Below are 19025 nucleotides of genomic sequence, written 5' to 3'. Positions count from 1 at the left end.
ACTTGGCAGTATGCTGCAGCTGGGGGAACATGACTGCCAGTTTCTTGACCTTCTTGGGCACCCCCTCTCTCTAGGCTCACGTTACTCCCTTCCTCAACCTGGGTGCCATCATTGGAGCCTTCAAAACGCTGGGCATCCTCCTGCAGCATGTACCCAACACTGTGGTGGAATAGTTTGGGGGACTCCTCCGTGCATGATGGTGGGGCTAGGGAAGGAGTGACTGTTGACATGGAGCAGATGGAATAGGACGCTTTGGCAGCTGCATTGGCAGGCAAACTACTCTGAGCCTGGGTGAGAGAGGATGAGGAGGATGAGGGCAGCTTTGTTGCCCATTCCACCAACTCTTCTGCATGTTGTGGCTCAAAAACAGGGCCAGCTGCAGAAAAAAAAGACAAGCGTGCCCCACAGCCACCTGCTGAGGATACACCTTGTCCACGACCAGCACTGTTAACTGTAGACACAGAGCCTGCTTGCCCTCTTTTAGTGGCCGGTGAGCGTCTGCCTCTCTTTGGTGGCCTTCCGGACATGCTGTAAATTTTGTTTAGCAAAACCACACTACACTGTATTGTGTACTGTGTACACCACCAGAAAAGTAGTAGCAACTGCACTAGGGGTGCACGGTACTGTGTACACCAACAGAAGTGTAAGAACAACTATGGGTGCACTGTATGTATTGTGTACACCACCAGAAAAGTAGTAGCAACTGCACTAGAGGTGAACGGTATTGTGTACACCACCAGAAGTCTAATAGCAACTATGGGTGCACTGTATGTATTGTGTACTGTGTACACCACCAGAAAATTTGTAGCAACTGCACTAGGGGTGCACAGTATTGTGTACACCACCAGAAGTCTAATAGCAACTATTTCTGCACTGTATGTATTGTGTACACCACCAGAAAAGTAGTAGCAACTGCACTATGGGTACACGGTACTGTGTACACCAACAGAAGTGTAAAAACAACCAGGTGGCCAGGTGTGTGTTATTCCCTCATTATCCCATTTACAAGGAGCAGATAAAAGGTCCAGAGTTCATTTCAAGTGTGCTATTTGCATTTGGAATCTGTTGCTGTCAACTCTCAATATGAGATCCAAAGAGCTGTCACTATCAGTGAAGCAAGCCATCATTAGGCTGAAAAAACAAAACAAACCCATCAGAGAGATAGCAAAAACATTAGGTGTGGCCAAATCAACTGTTTGGAACATCCTTAAAAAGAAAGAACACACCGGGGAGCTCAGCAACACCAAAAGACCCAGAAGACCACGGAAAACAACTGTGGTGGATGACTGAAGAATTCTTTCACTGGTGAAGAAAACACCCTTCACCACAGTTGGCCAGATCAAGAACACTCTCAAGGAGGTAGGTGTATGCGTGTCAAAGTCAACAATCAAGAGAAGACTTCACCAGAGTGAATACAGAGGGTTCGCCACAAGATGTAAACCATTGGTGAGCCTCAAAAACAGGAAGGCCAGATTAGAGTTTGCCAAACAACATCTAAAAAAGCCTTCACAGTTCTGGAACAACATCCTATGGACAGATGAGACCAAGATCAACTTGTACCAGAGTGATGGGAAGAGAAGAGTATGGAGAAGGAAAGGAACTGCTCATGATCTAAAGCAGTGTTTCTCAACTCCAGTCCTCAAGGCGCCCCAACAGGTCATGTTTTCAGTCTTACCATTATTATGCACAGGTGATTTAATCAGTATCACTGCTTTAGTAATTACCACAGCCATTTCATCTGAGGGAAATCCTGAAAACAAGACCTGTTGGTGCGCCTTGAGGACTGGAGTTGAGAAACAATGATCTAAAGCATACCACCTCATCAGTGAAACATGGTGGTGGTAGTGTCATGGCGTGGGCATGTATGGCTGCCAATGGAACTTGTTCTCTTGTATTTATTGATGATGTGACTGCTGACAAAAGCAGCAGGATGAATTCTGAAGTGTTTTGGGCAATATTATCTGCTCATATTCAGCAAAATGCTTCAAAACTCATTGGACGGTGCTTCACAGTGCAGATGGACAATGACCCGAAGCATACTGCGAAAGCAACCAAAGAGTTTTTTAAGGGAAAGAAGTGGAATGTTATGCAATGGCCAAGTGAATCACCTGACCTGAATCCGATTGAGCATGCATTTCACTTGCTGAAGACAAAACTGAAGGGAAAATGTCCCAAGAACAAGCAGGAACTGAAGACAGTTGCTGTAGAGGCCTGGCAGAGCATCATCAGGGATGAAACCCAGCGTCTGGTGATGTCTATGCGTTCCAGACTTCAGGCTGTAATTGACTGCAAAGGATTTGCAACTAAATATTAAAAAGTAAAGTTTGATGGATGATTGTTAATCTGTCCCATTACTTTTGGTCCCTTAAAAAGTGGGAGGCACATATACAAACTGTTGTAATTCCTACACAAATCATCTGATTTCAATGTAAATACCCTCAAATTAAAGCTGAAAGTCTGCAGTTAAAGCACATCTTGTTTGTTTCATTTCAAATCCACTATGGTGGTGTATAGAGCCAAAAAGATTAGAATTGTGTGGATGTCCTAATATTTATGGACCTGACTGTATATATAGACTGTCTGTATATGTATTAAATACACTGCAGCTAACTGAATAACCTGCCTGCCTGCTTAATCTAAATGACACTCTCTCTCCATCCACGCCAACAACACACTACACGGGACCGACGTGCAGGAAGTGTCAGGAAAAGCCCTTTTGTAGTCATTCCAGCAAACGGAAGATTAAAAGAATGCCTGTAAGCGCCATCCGGCCCTCGCGCGCGCAATAGCGCCAGTAGCGCTAATGGGCGAACGCACATGCGCAATAGCGCCAATAGCGCTAATGGGCAAACGCGCGTGCGCAATAGTGCCAATAGCGGCGCACGGGCACCCCCTGTAACACCACTTGGCGCCAAGATGGGCTATTTAAAGGAGACTGTTCCAATGCTGCCTTCCTGTCCGGTCTACAGCGTTTCCTGAGACCCCTGCTCCCTTGTTACCAGTTTCTCTGTATCCAGTACTTACTTGGCTTGTTCCTGACTTACCTGTTTGCTGCCTGCCCCAATCTTGGCTTGGACTCTGACTATTCTCTTGGTTTGCCCTCTTGTGCCTGATCTGCCTGCCAGCACCTTGACCTGGCTTTTCTACACCTCCCTGCTGTCTGCAACCTGCTGCGGGACTAAAGTACACCTCCCTGCTGTCTGCAACCTGCTACGGGACTACAGTGCACCTCCCTGCTGTCTGCAACCTGCTATAGGACTACAGTACTCCTCCCTGCTGTCTGCAACCTGCTATGGGACTACAGTGCACCTCCCTGCTGTCTGCAACCTGCTACGGGACTACAGTGCACCTCCCTGCTGTCTGCAACCTGCTACAGGACTATAGTACTCCTCCCTGCTGTCTGCAAACTGCTACGGGACTACAGTGCACCTCCCTGCTATCTGCAACCTGCTGCGGGACTACAGTGCACCTTCCTGCTGTCTGCAACCTGCTTCGGGACTACAGAGCACCTTCCTGCTGACTACAGGATCCAGCTCTCTACTCCAGTGTTCCAGCCAGGCACTTGTGCCCCTCTGTACTCCCGAGCCCCTGTTCACACCTTCAGGGGTTCCTGAGTCAGAGGTATACGAGAGGCCGTTCTCTGCACTCCGGGCTCCACCTACCAGGTACGTGACAGGAAGCCTTATATAGTGTGGGGCATGGACTTAGTCCCCCTGAGCCATGATTGGTCAAAGGCGACCTGGATTTGGCCAATTATGGCTCTCTTAGCTGAGGGCGCTGGGATTGGCCAAAGCATGCAGGTCATGGTGCATGCTTTGGCCAATCATCATACAGCAATGCACTACGCTCCCACAGTGCATTATGGGGCGTTACGCGGCGTTCGAATTTGGCGCGAATGCCCCATAATGTTCAGTTTCCGACGAACGGGCAAACAGCCAATGTTCGAGTCGAACTCATGTTCGATCCGAAACATAAAGCTCATCCCTAATCTTCAATATGGAGGCTGGGATCTGGATTGCACACAGACAAGGACTAGATACTTCATCTCATCTTAGACAGTTCCCACAGAAACAGGTGTCACTAGTAGAATTTTTCCACTCTATTATTGTTCCAAAGGTAACTGTAAAGTTTTGGATTTTCCATCACTTTCTGCCCTGTGTCACCTTGACCAAAGTAGTAGAGAATCTTCCACTTGACAGTGGTTTTAACACTTCCCCACTCTGCTCAAGTTTTGGCTTTAGATACACTTTAGGTGAACCAGTTACTTTGCCCTGCATGGGCTGACCTGTCATCAACTAAAGCTATCAATGAATGAAGTAGAGGTGTAAACAGCTAAAAGTATCTTTTGCCAACTGACACTGGGGATTATGTGAGTAGTTCTCAGTTTTATTACATGTAGACTGTTATAAGGTGCCAAATGCTCTGAGTCTGTGTGTGGAATGTCCTATTTTTGGAGCCAGACTGACTAAATATTTTGAGGAGACACTACGTAACTTTTCTTTTTTTAATTTGAAAATATTTGCAAACTGCAGTGAAATGAAAGCAGCAGACCACACAAATGACAGAGCATGCTCGATATGTTCTCACAAAAGGATATTCCATCAATCTGCTGCAAGTCAGAATACACAATTTTGAGCATTTACAATTCAGTAAACCTTGATATTGCTTAGTGTATGTTAATAAGGTTGCATTACTAAAAATGTAACTAAGCCACAAGTAAAAGTGCAAGGGGAACACATGGCTGACTATGATGTTCTTTAACCGTGCGCAAACACTTTTATAAGAAATCATTCATAGTGAAGCTGAATAGATTCACCATCATTGGCCGGGAACTACTAAACAGCTTGTGAGTTTAGAAATGCCCTTTGGGACAAACTTCTTTTAAAGGAATGCTAATGGCTTAGTTGAAAGTCACAAGAAAAATGTCTTGTACATAAATTTGCTTTTTTATGTTTTGCTTTTTTTTATTGTTCATTACTAGGTATTAAAATTTTCAATTTGTGTAACGGTAATTGAGACAGACCTCTGTTTACTAAAGTCAAATAGACTGTTCACTTCGCAAGGGAATTTGCCCTTTGCATGGAAACGCTCTCCAAAGTTTAGCGATTGAGGTGAAGCCCTGCTAACTTCCATAATCTAATCAGGTGCAAGCAAAAGTGTATTTTTATTCTTGTACCTGATTGGGTATTGCCCAAGAACATGAAATTTCATCACATTCACTAAGCTCTGGGGTAAATTCCAATGCAAAATGCAACTCCCCTTGCAAAGTTATCAGCCTATTTGTCTTTAGTAAATAAACACCTTATAATCTATATTGTATGTCTACCCTTTTGGATTTAAAAATGTAATTTTATGTAAATATTTAAAATTGAACTACTTGCAAAGATTTCTAAATACTGCTGTGCAAAAGAAACAAATTTATGGTAATATTCAATACTGATCCTTTTTCTAAGTGGCCTTATTTATATATCTCCTATTATTAGATTTCTATTTTTACCCATCTCACTCCACCATCCTTTTACATTTAACTTCCTTTTGAACCATGGTTAAAAAAGAAAAACACATGGCACTATACCAATATCAGTTTTATCTAAGAATGTGTAACACAATAAGAATATGCTTTCCTAATGGCCCGTACACACGAATATCGTACGAAAAACTGTCGTCCGAGGAAGAATCGTACGATTTTCGGATCGTGTGTACACTACTTTCGAGAGACGATTACGACAGTTCATCTGATATTATTCGATCGGACAAGCACGAAAATTTTACGCGTACGATACCAGATCGTACGATTTTCGTTTAGTCAGTATAGTTGTCGTCCGAAAATGCAATACAAATACATTACAACAAATGGCATCACTTCCGATTTTTTTTTTTTTCTGAATTTTCATGACTTTAGTTACCTATTCAATTTCTACTTGCGACTATTAAGCGAAAAAAGTCGTACGATCTGTCGTACGATATTCGGATCATGTGTACGGACCATAAGTCTCTGAGGTACACTTGTGTGTACTACAGCTTTAGCACTTTAGGCATAAGGCTCACTCACTGAAGGTTTCTGCTAGAATTATTAATCCAAGAATTCACTCTGCAAGTGGATGGAGAACCTCTTTTAAGAGCATCAATCACATCAAGGAAAGGCAGAGACACAACTAATCCCCAGTGATACTCACCCAAAGATGTGGCTGAATTACAACCATGTACACAACAGTTTAAACACTTCACACTGGAGGAAAGTGTCAAGTGTCTTAATCCAAGACTCCACAAACAAATGAAGAATCTCCTCTCAGAGCACCAATCACATAATTTTCAGGTATACAAATATAAATAGAAAGGCTCCCTTGATGTAGCGGACAGCACCACAATTTGGGGAACCATGATAACAGCACGTTATTGTTATATCGGACAATTTTCGCAGCACTTTACATATACAGTACATTGTGAATCACAGTCCCTGACCTCAAGGAGCTACTATTTTTTCTTTTTCTCTATGTACTGCACTCTCTTTACTATGACATAGGATTGGCTCAAACTAAAAGCCAAATACACCCAATAAGTATCCCTCTGTTGTACCTCTGACTGTGACTATGCTCTTCACAATAGTATTTTTATCCCTGAGACTGCAAGCATTTTTATTTTAAAGTTAACAGTGTTTGCTTGTAAACAGAGACAACCCACCTTTCTGATGGTCAGTGACTTGAAACTTGGGCACTTATTTTCTGCTACTGCAGCTTCCTGACTGCTGCATGTATTTAACAGTGTCAGATGTGTTGAATACCTGCTCCTTTCAACAAACACTGTGGTTTCTCTCACTAGCTACAGGACATGACACCAGAAAGTGTACCTGCAGGAGCTGGGGAACTGCAAAATGGCAGAGTTTGAGACATGGACCACCAGAAAGGTGGTCTTTTTTTTACAGGTCTGGCTCTCTTAACAAGTGACAATATGGTGACAGGGTCACAATAAAAAAAAAGAGACACTGGCACCTATAGGTTCTGACAAATCTACTTATTAGGAAAACAATGGCAAGTAGGAAATGGTGAAAGAAAAAGAGGATGTGGTGACAGGGTCACTTTATTATCCATTACAAAATTAGTAGTGAGGAATTAAAGCCAAGGTCATGGTGCCACTGCATGGAAGGGGACTCTACAAGGCCCTGAAATGTTGACAAATCAACTTACTGTATGTGACATTCAGGGGTTGATTTAATAAAGGCAAATAGATGGTTCACTTGGCAAGGGAATTACCCCCCGAGCTTAGTGAATGGGGTGAAGCTCTGCTGACCTTCATCATCCTGTCATGGGCAGTCAAAAATGCATTTTTTTAAATTTTCTTAGCAAGTCATTGAATATTCTTTGTAAAATGAAACTTTACCCCATTGAACTAAGATCTAGGGCACATTCTCTTGCAAAGTGAACAGCATATTTACCTTTAGTAAATCAACCCCTATGCGTCCTTAATAAATTGTGACACCTGTGACTTCTTGCACTATTACTTGATTTACATTGGTATTTTTTACTTACTCAGTTTTAGATCTCTATGGATTATCCTGTTAAGGTGCAAGTATTGTACCCCAAGTAATATCTGCTTCATGTAATATCGCACTTCAGGCTCTGTCAGTATTTTTCGTATGCTCAAGATGTGGGCAAGAGACTGCAGACAAAAAAAGACACAGAACCATAAGTTGCTTGCAGTATGAAATACACATGTAAATACTAACAGCCAACACCTGTAAAAAAGGAAAAGGTCAAGGGGTTTTGAAATAATTTTGTAATGTGCAACATCATTCACATATCACACGTAAATTATGAAATGCTCTGAATATAATAATGCAATAACTCTAATCGGGACTGCATAATAATAAAAAAAACACGCTAATGCTGACTGTACACATAATTATAGCCAACAGGTCACCTTCAATTTAAATGAAGCAGGTCATATTTTTTTGATATATCTGAAAACACTTATAAAGACACATCATCATTAGCATCTCTACATCTGCTACCATCTCCTACTGCTAAATCCAATGGTGATGTACAATGGGGGGAGACAACAAAAACTCTTTTTTTTTAATTAGTAGAGTGGAAAGAGGTTGGAACTGCTGTCAAATTTTTATTGCTGCTGTTGTCTTCTTGCCCCATTGACACCTATTGCCTCCATAGCATGGGCTACTGATTAAAGGGACAGAAAGTGAAGAATGGTGTCCCGAAGTGGGTTGCACACAGCCATTAAACGCATAGATGTTCAAAGTGGACTAAAATAATTAAACATTTTATACTCTTATTTATTTTACACAACTTACCTTTTTGTTATGTGTCTTTATAGATTTGCTATTTATATGTTTAATGTACAGTATATGTGCTTCTTAAAATCGGGTAGTATACTGACAATTATCAGAAGCCAGTGCTTTCTTCTCTCCATTGAAAAGCTAGCATTCTTTCATCATCTGTGTGCCTCTGCATAATGTAATTTACATTATGTAGAACATTTATACCGGTCCTGTAAAATAGTGATTTGTAAAGCCGAACCTAGAGCTTTCACTGACCATTATTACTATTCATGAAAGGTTTACCCATCTATGGAGCATCCTTATTTTATGAGATCAGGCAATTTTCTCTTATTCATCTGTAAATTCCTTAATATTACATCTTATACCTCTTACCTATCAATTCTCAAAGATGTGTGGCACTCGTTATCAAGTGTGCACTGTAAGTAGTACTATTATACCACTACTAGTGCTATTATAACACCATCAGTGTTATTTTATAAGCCCTTATAAAAAAAATCAATGTTAAAGTCAATTCACAAAGATTAACACACAGATTATCACTCCTTAAAATAACACTAGCTATAGGCTGGTGATTAATGGAAGTTTCAGTAGCTGTCTGTGGAGGAGCTGAGGAAAAAAGAGCCCTTTCAGTCAGTGATAAAATAATACTTTGCGAGATAAAATAAATTTATGAGAAAAAAAAAAAGCTTTCAACAGATAAATGTTTGTTTTGTTTGGAAAAGCAAGCATTACGCATTTTAGGATTGTGAATTGAACACTTTTTGGAAAAAAATCATAATGAGTAGTGGTGTTCAAACGTGATTTTAAACAATTGAACCTTCTTATCTATACCCAATAGATATAAGAAGTGTTTGGGGTACCAAAGAAAAGTCATACAGTACAAATAATAAAATATAAATGAATAACCCAATAAGGGGGGTTTGACCAGGAAGCTCCATTAGCAGGTTCAGAGGGAAATTTGACTGAGAATGGTAAAATGTTTATTTTGAGCTGAGGTTTTTTTGAGTCTGCACAAATCCAAAAATACCTGATTTCTGGACTTCCATAAACGAAAAATATTACCAATTACTACAGTAAGCAAATGAAAAAGAAAGAAAGAAATATCTCTCTTAGAAGACCCATTTTATGTTTTGGGTTGTTTATATATACTAGATTTTAATCGTCAATGATTAGTTACATGTTAGTTATTCCGATGTTGCGTTGTTTTGACGCTGCAAATTTATTTTGTTCTTTTTTATTTTATTTTCCTATATATTTGAAAAAACAATAAAAATTTTGCAAAAAAAAAATACTATGGTACATTTTGAAATGCTTTGAAGTGCTGTTCCTGGTGTTTATTTCCATTGGACAATTTGGGACAGAATACATATCCCTTACACATAGGTAGCTGTACATGATTGCCTAAATATTAGATAGTTACATGATACTACCCATCTAGTAGCAGCGAAATCCATCTCCACCTTTAGGGGCTCTGGTGAAACTGACTGGCCCTTAGACTCCATGTCCCTGGGGATCCCTGGTCACCTGCTCACATGTGAGTTCACTTCCTATGATCTGTGATAATGAGTATGGTGGTGTAGTTTTAGGATGTTTCAAAAATGTGTGTATTTTGCTTGATTTTGCACAATTTTATGACTGTTCAAATAAAAGTAAAATTATTTGTATTATATTATATTTACTCTTTAGTCCCTTAATCTTTCTCTTTTATGTGTTGCTTATACTTGGGATGTTAGTACACTCTTTATTCCAATAATCTATAACTTTAATAAACAGGCAAACTGTAACTACTATTTAAATTTGTCTTTAATTAAGAGAATTTACCTACCTTGTGTCTGCAGTACTCTAGCACCAAGTACACGTACTTCTGGTCTTGAAAATGGTGGTAAAATCTGACAATGTTTCTATGCTTTAACTGACTGTGGAGTTCAATTTCTTTTTCAACCTGTTATCAAAGGACAGTGAGAGATTATAAGTCTCAATATGTCAGCATTCCTACCTTTAATATATATATATATATATATATATATATATATATATATATATATATATATATATATATATATATATATATATATATATATATATATTTATGGTTGGAGCCCTATGTCCGGTATGTACATGGATACCACTTATAGTAAAGATAGGACTTACCATCGGAAATAGACCTGAAAGTGTGGACTTACCATATGAAATGGACCTGAAAGTGTGCCTTGGTCTAATGGCCGGTATGCCAAAATAAGGGGGCATACCCTGGTTTAAGAAATGATTATTCTGTAAGAGAAATGAATGAAATGAATAGTTTGAGAAATGCTGTGAAATGGGGATGGGAGGGTGGGTATCGCGCACAGGAAACCGACAAGCACCACAGGTGAGCGGGCTGCTTAAGTACCCCCCGGGCTCCTCCCATAAATTCAGGCCACCATACTGGCCTTCCTACTTATGGTTGGAGCCCTATGTCCGGTATGTACATGGATACCACTTATAGTAAAGATAGGACTTACCATCGGAAATAGACCTGAAAGTGTGGACTTACCATATGAAATGGACCTGAAAGTGTGCCTTGGTCTAATGGCCGGTATGCCAAAATAAGGGGGCAAAAACATTCAGGTAGGGTTATGATTTTATTGATTTACAATTATTTATTGAGCCAATTTGGAGAATGCTTGTGCCATCTCTGTTTGTGGATTGGGGATTTACCGGGCGAAGCAGGCTGACTTCCACCTGCCCAGTCTTTTGATGATGTGGTCTGGAACCCCGTGGCGGGACGCCGCGGAGGCTGCTCCGATACGAAAAGAGTGTCCGGAATACTGACTAGGGTTAAGGTGAAGATTGCGGAGAAGTATCCTTATGTGTTCCACAAACTGAGAGGCGTTTAAGGGTTTAACTGGGAATGGTAGAAGGGGACTGCTGTCTGATTGTTCAGGCAGGAGTGACAGGAGCCGGTTGAGTACGGCGACTGGACACCAGCTGTTGTCGGTTTTGTAGAGGTGAATGTTCGCTCCTGAGCCCATTTGCTGGGTTTTAGAGACCTCGAGGTGCAGGATGAAGTGGTCTTGGTATCTAAGTAAGTGTCGTCTGCATAGTACTCGGTCTGTGGATTTGTTAGAAGTGAATTCTCCAGGGCGCAAGAACCCATAGTACGCTAGATATATAGCTGCTTGTAAGACCGTGCTGCGGAGCAGACCGAATGGCGAGGTAGCCAGAACCGTTGACATGTCCCTAAAGATGGGTCCCGTAATGGGCAAGCGCTTAGTGCTGATGACTGGTTGTTGTTTCTGAATTCCCCTTAGAACGGCTCGTATAGCGTGAGATGAGAATAGTGAAGATTTTGTGGGGTCTTCAAGCGCCATGAAATGTTGAATGCCGGCTAGGTATAGCCGGATGGTATTGTAGGATAAGGCCAGCTGCGTGTGGCAGTGTGCAGCGAAGGCCAGTACCTGCTTGATATCTGTTGGTCCTTTACGGCAGGACGTGAGGAATTTGTTAAAGGCCTTCCAGGCTGTCTGGTAGGCTTTAAGTGTGTTGTAGGAGAGGGAATGATTTATAAGTTGTGTAGCTCCGTGTAGATGTTGAACTAGTCCAGGGTCAGTTGTGACCAGACAGGGATAGGGGCCGACATTGGATCGGCATCGGGAACCTGTTTAAAAAAGGAGGAATAATTGAAACGTGACAGTGCGTCAGCTGCTGAGTTGTATCTGCCGGGAATAAATACACAGTGTATATTGAACTGATGTTGTAAAGACAGTTGAACCAACCTGCGCAGGAAGGACATGACTGCTAGGGACTTGGACCTGCCTTTGTTGATGATGTCTGCCGTGGCCTGGTTGTCGGTGCTAAAGACTACAGTTTGTCCTGTCCAGTGGTGGCCCCAGAGTTGTGCGGCTGCCACTATGGGGTAAAGCTCAAAGAGGGCAGATGTTTGGGAAAAGCCAGGTATCGATAGTATCTGTTGAGGCCAGGGTCCTGAAAACCAATGATGGCCAAAAATTGCCGCGAAACCTGTGGAGGCTGCGGCGTCCGTCACCACCTGGGGTGAATGGACCGAAACTATCGGTATGAATAGAGATATGCCATTCCAGGCGGACAAGAATTCCTCCCACATGGATAGGTCCGCTATAGCTGCGGAGTCTAAATTCAAAATCTGATCAGGGTCTTGAGTTTCTGACAGAACTATGAGTAGGCGTGATACAAATGTGCGACCTTGTGGAATAATTCGCATAGCGAAGTTGAGCATACCCAGGAGAGACTGCAACTGTTTTTTGGTACAGTCCTTGGTGTGTGTAAACTCGTGAAGGACTGCCCTAATGCGTGTTAGTTTGTCGAGGGGGAGACTGGCTTGCATTGCACATGTATCCAAGCTGACCCCGAGAAAAGTGATGCTATTAGCTGGGCCATCGACTTTGTGCTCGGCGATAGGAACATTGAGGTTTCCAAAAATTACCCTAAGTCTGTCGAGATCTCCTGGGGGCTTGCTGGGCGGTTCTATCAGTAGGAAGTCATCTAGATAATGGATGACTTCATGGCATTGACCCTTGTGTAATAGTATCCAACCGAGGGACTGGGCGAACGTGTCGAAGAGCCATGGGCTACTCTTCGAACCGAAGGTGAGCTTTGTAGCAAAATAATATGCTTCCTTCCATTTGATGCCGTGCCAGCACCAAAGGGATGGGTGGATGGGCAGGAGCTTGAAAGCATCCGAGATGTCGGCTTTGGAGAGCCAGGCGCCTGTGCCTGCTTTGATGATCGCTTGTATTGCCATGTCCACGGAAGAATATTTTAGGGAAAACTCTTCGGAGGGGATCAGGGAATTGAGACTGGGTATGTGGGAAGAATGAGGCGCAGACAAGTCGTACACCAAGCGTAATTTATTCGAAAACTTGCCCTTGACAAGCCCAATAGGGCTGACTCTCCATGTGCTGAAAGGGGGGCAACTGAAAGGGCCTATCACGTAACCTCGATCCACCTCTGCTTGCAAGAGCCGATCTATGGCTTGTTCGTCAATGGCTGCCGAACGAAGATTGGCACATTCGTGAGTAGTATGGGGTAGTGAAATGAGGCCGGTGTGAAAGCCTGCTGTGAAGCCTTGGATAAGGTAGGTGGCCAGGGAAGGGGTGGGATGTGAAGTGAGATACCATCCTAACCATAAGAGGTTGATCCGGCTTAGTCACGCCTTCTTGTGTTGCTTGACTTCACACAAAATCCTAGGGTGTGCTCTTTGACATAAGGTGCAGAGGTGAAGTAGACGGCATTGGCTGAAGTTACAGGATCCATAATTAAAGTTATTACAGATGGCTGCCCCTCCCACGGTTCGGACTGGGCGTCCGAGTTTGTCCACCTGAGGCGTTGGTTCAGGGATCGGCTGACCCTGTACTGAACCTGAGGTAGAGGGAAACTCGAATGGCCGTCTGGTTGCCGTATTGGCGCACCAGGTGGCAGTGTGGGTGGAAGACTGGCAAATCGCACACAGAGGTGAGCGTAAGCCGGCAAAGTGGCGGCAGAAGAGCTCTGTGTCCATGAGACTCCAATCTGTCGTGATCTGGAACTGTATGAGTCTGGCCGCGGCCTTGGCTGAAAAGGAACGATGATAATCGTAAAATGCAAAACCTCCATACTTGTGGCCCAAATCTACCACAGTATGGAGATACAAGTCCAGCTCTTCCCGCCTGCTAGGGGTGGCTGAGCACAGGACATCTCTGAGCATGCCAAAGGCCAGGGTAAACTCTGGGACTGTTAGCTTGCGGTTCAACCTGGGGTCTTTGGCTTTAAGGACCACCGATATGTCACCCCAGGAGTAGGCTTTATTTTCTGCCAAATCATGGACGGAAATGAGGAGAGAGGCCAGGTTGACGTCCTTGCCGTCCAAGATGTCCTTCCTGATACTGGTTGGGACCAGGTGGGAGGGGTAGACAATGTTGCTTGAGCCTGAGGTACCTGCAGGAAGAGGTGTCAAGGTTTGAGTTGCAGTTGGGTCGGGGACAGCCGTGGCCGGTCGGGCCTCCAGAAGTGCAACCCTGGTTTGGACGTCTGCAACTGAGGTGGATAGAGATGACACCATCGTGTGTAATTGCGAAATGGCGGATGATATCGACTGAAGGGATGCCTGTTGGGTACTAGGTCCTGCTGCTGGTGGGGGAAAGAGGAGTTTGAAAAGCTCGCCTTTCCTTGCTGTGGCGGGGAAGGGGACACCTCTGCGTCTGAGCTCTGCCGTCAGTTTGGGGATAGTCCATCCCCTAAGGGATTGCACGCTGCCGCTTTCTGAGACCGGAGAAGGTGACAGAGGGGCCGTGAGGTCTTCGCTGCCGGCCTGAGACATGGTTGTTCTGGTGAAGATCTCTTGAGCTTTTATTCCCTGGTTGACTGTAACCTATTAGGGGTGAGATGAATTTCAAGTTTTTCTTTTGATCCGCTGAGTCATACTTACCCGACTTATTCTCCCTTCCCTCTTTTTTTTTTTTTTTTTTTACCTGGGGGGATATCGTCCAACCTGGTGCAGGGTGGACCTACTGAACTTTGACTGACCTGAGAAAAACGAAAAGGTGACAATTCGTGAAGGGATTGCTAACTGACTTTGAAGCAACGATTTGTATGACAATGAAATGATTCGAAATGTTTGCCTTGATTATGAATGGACTCCATGACAGAGGTCCGGCCTGGTCGTCATCATTAGTTCGACCGAGAACCGGGCTCTGGAGCATGTATTGAAATGAGGCAAGTGAAAACATTGGTGCACCCTGGACGAACTGGTGCCTGTTTGACGCATCTGGATTCGAATCGGAGCACAGTGTGAAATGAAATGAGAGAAATGATTATTAGACCGAGGCTCGAATTGGTTGTGCCGTGTTTGCGACTGGCAACCAACCGAGCTCTGGTATAGGTATGAAACGCTGTCGGAACCAGCAAGGCATTCCGTAAATAATCGGTGCATGTCAGATGCGACTGGTTCCAAAACGGTGATGCGTTGTGGGAGTGAAATGGTAGTAATTGCATGGCAGAGACATGGATTAATCCCCCGATGTCTGCGACTAGGTATGATCCGGACTTTGGAGCATGTATCAGAAATGAGGCCGAGCCCTGGGGCACGCCGTAATGAATCGGTGCGTTACCATGCGACTGAATTCATGTTGGAACGTGATACGTGGAAATGAAATGATAACCATGACAGAGGTATGAATGACTGATGAAACGTAACTCTGGAGCATGTATAGAAATGAGGCCGGTCCTGGGGCACGTCGAGACGAATCGGTGCATTACCATGCGACTGGATTCATGTCGGAACGTGATACGTGGGAATGAAATGATAACCATGACAGAAGGTACGAATGACTGATAAACGTACCTCTGGAGCATGTATAGAAATGAGGCCAGTCCTGGGGCACGCCGAGACGAATCGGTGCATTGTCATGCGACTGGATTCATGTCGGAACGTGATACGTGGAAATGAAATGATAACCATGACAGAAGGTACGAAATGACTGATAAACGTACCTCTGGAGCATGTATAGAAATGAGGCCAGTCCTGGGGCACGCCGAGACGAATCGGTGCATTGCCATGCGACTGGATTCATGTCGGAACGTGATACGTGGAAATGAAATGATAACCATGACAGAAGGTACGAATGACTGATAAACGTAACTCTGGAGCATGTATAGAAATGAGGCCGGTCCTGGGGCACGCCGAGACGAATCGGTGCATTGCCATGCGACAGGATTCATGTCGGAACGTGATACGTGGAAATGAAATGATAACCATGACAGAGGTATGAATGACTGAAAAACGTAACTCTGGAGCATGTATAGAAATGAGGCCGGTCCTGGGGCACGCCGAGACGAATCGGTGCATTGCCATGCGACTGGATTCATGCCGGAACGTGATACGTGGAATTGAAATGAAACCATGACAGAGGTACGAATGACTGACAAACGTAACTCTGGAGCATGTATAGAAATGAGGCCAATCCTGGGGCACGCCGAGACGAATCGGTGCATTTAGCATGCGACTGGATTCATGTCGGAACGTGATACGTGGAAATGAAATGATAAGCATGACAGAGATACAATTGACAGACAATAACGTAACTCTGGAGCATGTATAGAAATGAGGCCGTATTAGCTGGGGCACACCGGAACGAATCGGTGCATCTTTGATGCGACTGGATTCGAATCGGAGCGCGGTAGGTGACTGAAATGAGAAATGTTTTGAAATGATTTGAAATGTCAGAAATGAGTTCTAGAATGTTTCAGAAATGAGAAATGATTGATATCGAACTGACTTGATCCGATACCTGCAAATTGCGACTTGCTATGGCTGTTTACCGATGCATATTTTCAAACACCGACATGCTAGTAATGAAGCGACGTCTGCGTCGCGGTGCTGTCGAAATGGTAACATATCGAAAGTACGAGCGATATACATTGCAATCGTGCAGTTCGAGTAACGAAATTTGAAAGTACGGTTTAGTGACATGACATGAAACGAAAAATGCGATATACATTGCCGTTTATGAAAAGCGAGTGAAACGAAAAATTTGAAATTACGGTTTCGTGACTTGATATGAAAACGAAAAGTCCGACGGGACCTTACCTGCGACAGCCAAGCCAGCCGCGTGGTACAAACTACGAACGAAAAACGCGGACTTCGAAAGTTCTGAGTACGGTATCGAATACGGAAATCTGCGAGGCAAGAACTTGCGGACGCTGGTATCTCGAATAGTCGGCCTAGTGACGTGTATCGCGCACAGGAAACCGACAAGCACCACAGGTGAGCGGGCTGCTTAAGTACCCCCCGGGCTCCTCCCATAAATTCAGGCCACCATACTGGCCTTCCTACATATATATATATATCTAGTCTGAATTTCAAACTTGTATACTTATTTTGTGTCAGTGACTAGAAAATGCTGAAGTCAGCATAGCAGCCTGGTCAGCAATGACAGGCTACATATTTCTTTCAGTTCTGTTCAGTACTAAACGTAATCATAGAATAACCACAGTATAAATTGCTGAAAACATCAGAATACAGCTCAGGCATCCAGGTGTAATAATAATAATAAAATGTCTAGAGAGCAATGTAAAATTGCTGTTCCCAGCCGATCTGTTAGGGACACTTAGTACACTCATGAATCACCTTCATTATGGCATAGCTCCCAACTGTCCCTGATTATGAGGGACTGTCCCTGATTTGGAACAAAGTCCCTCTGTCCCTCTTTCCTCCTCATTTGTCCCTCATTTTGGTCTGATCTATATAGTTGTATATAAAATGCACTATTTATCTTTCAAAAAGTGTTTCCCAGTGCTAAACCTTTCATTCAAATTCTAAATTGCTGCATTTGTAAATTTCAAAAGCCAGTATAAAGGAATGGTAGTTTTCTCCAGTGTTTCTCCAAAGGTTTCTAGGGGTTCCTTGAGCTGCAGCTCACTGACTTCCTAACAGATGGTGTTTGCATGGTTGGCATTGATGATGCATTTCCACTTGGCAAGGACATACAGCAAAAAAAACTGCTGCGCAATCCAAAAAATGCTTACTATTCTGCTGTGTGAATGTGTTACTGCTGCTCAAACTATATGTGTTCCCACATATGCAATCAGTGACAATAAAAACATAAACAGTGCTGAGCAGTATCACATCTTAAAACATGCATTATGTACATTTTGTAAAATTCCCTTTATACATATGAATAAACTTCTACATTTTCACCTTTTATTATGCAAAACCATATACTGTATGTATATATCAATGTCCTGATGGAAATGGCATGCAAAAGGACAATTGTATAGTGTATAGTAAGCCCTATAAACCACCTAGACCAGCCATTCTCAACCAGGGTTCCTCCAGAGGTTGCTAGAGGTTCCTTGAGCTGCAGCTAACTGACTACCTATCTGATGCTGCCTGCATGGTTCTGGGTGCAATGCCGCTTACAAACAAAATGGCCCCTGACCCCACCTATAACTGGCCTTCACAGGAAGGAGCACATGGAAGGGCAACACATGCAAGACAAAACCATAGAAATTCCCAGTTTAACTCACCAACCAGTCTGCCTGTCTAACAGTATGCGTTAAAAACAGGGGTTTAGTTAGCACACATTTGCAAACGTATGTGTAAGCTGCAAGGCCACTTCACGGCACCCTGTATTACCTGCAGTCCTAACCCTTGTAAATTTATGAGAGTCTCCACAGTGGAAGCAAATGCATTCTAATGGATAGATAGGGGGTGAGCCTGGAGGTAGCTCAATTCTCCTAAAGGTAAAGGGGCACACTAAACACCCAGCATAAAGCACAATGGCAGCAAAGGTGTCCAGTGTGTACCCTCACCAATATTACATCAGTAACAAATGAAATGGCCCCTGCCCCCACCTATAACTCAGTGTTGCCAACCGCCCGTAGATTTATGGGCAGCCCATAAATTTAACCCCTTTTTTGGGTTGCCCGTTAAAGTCCGTTACGAGCACCGATGCACGTAAAAAAGATGGGCGCGAGCTGACCATTCAACTGCGCATGCGCTGATCCGAAGCCGGACGGGCTCGGGAAAGCTCATACGTGCTCGGCGCCATTTTTAAATAGATCGAGAGAGACCACGGCGGCTGACTCCTGTCCTGCAATGCACTCGTCGGTAGAAGAGCCGAGCGGGGTGATGCCTGATGGTAAGGAGGAGGAGAGTGAAACTGGGGGAATATCGTTGTAAAAAGGGGACAGAGAGAGAGGAGGACATTACTGGGAGCTGGAGCCTGAAGCCATGCCA

General features: G+C 43.6%; 1 protein-coding gene across 2 annotated transcripts in view; it reads right to left on the bottom strand.

Moving 5' to 3' along the window:
- Positions 1–19025, bottom strand: part of LOC141105598 (serine/threonine-protein kinase PLK2-like) — a 122847-nt gene that overhangs the window by 87668 nt on the left and 16154 nt on the right. The window contains exons 3-4 of one of the 2 annotated variants that reach the window (XM_073595543.1): positions 10119–10235; positions 7527–7656 (exon numbers count right to left, since the gene is read on the bottom strand). In XM_073595543.1, coding sequence (XP_073451644.1) covers positions 7527–7656; positions 10119–10235 — 247 coding nt within the window. The remainder of the gene's footprint in view (positions 1–7526; positions 7657–10118; positions 10236–19025) is intronic. The other variant, XM_073595552.1, reaches the window with a different exon arrangement.

This window comes from Aquarana catesbeiana, linkage group LG01 (assembly GCF_042186555.1).
Source record: "Aquarana catesbeiana isolate 2022-GZ linkage group LG01, ASM4218655v1, whole genome shotgun sequence".
Taxonomy (NCBI): Eukaryota; Metazoa; Chordata; class Amphibia; order Anura; family Ranidae; genus Aquarana; species Aquarana catesbeiana.
Note: the sequence above shows the minus strand (reverse complement) of the source record. Positions and strands in the feature narration are given on the sequence as shown.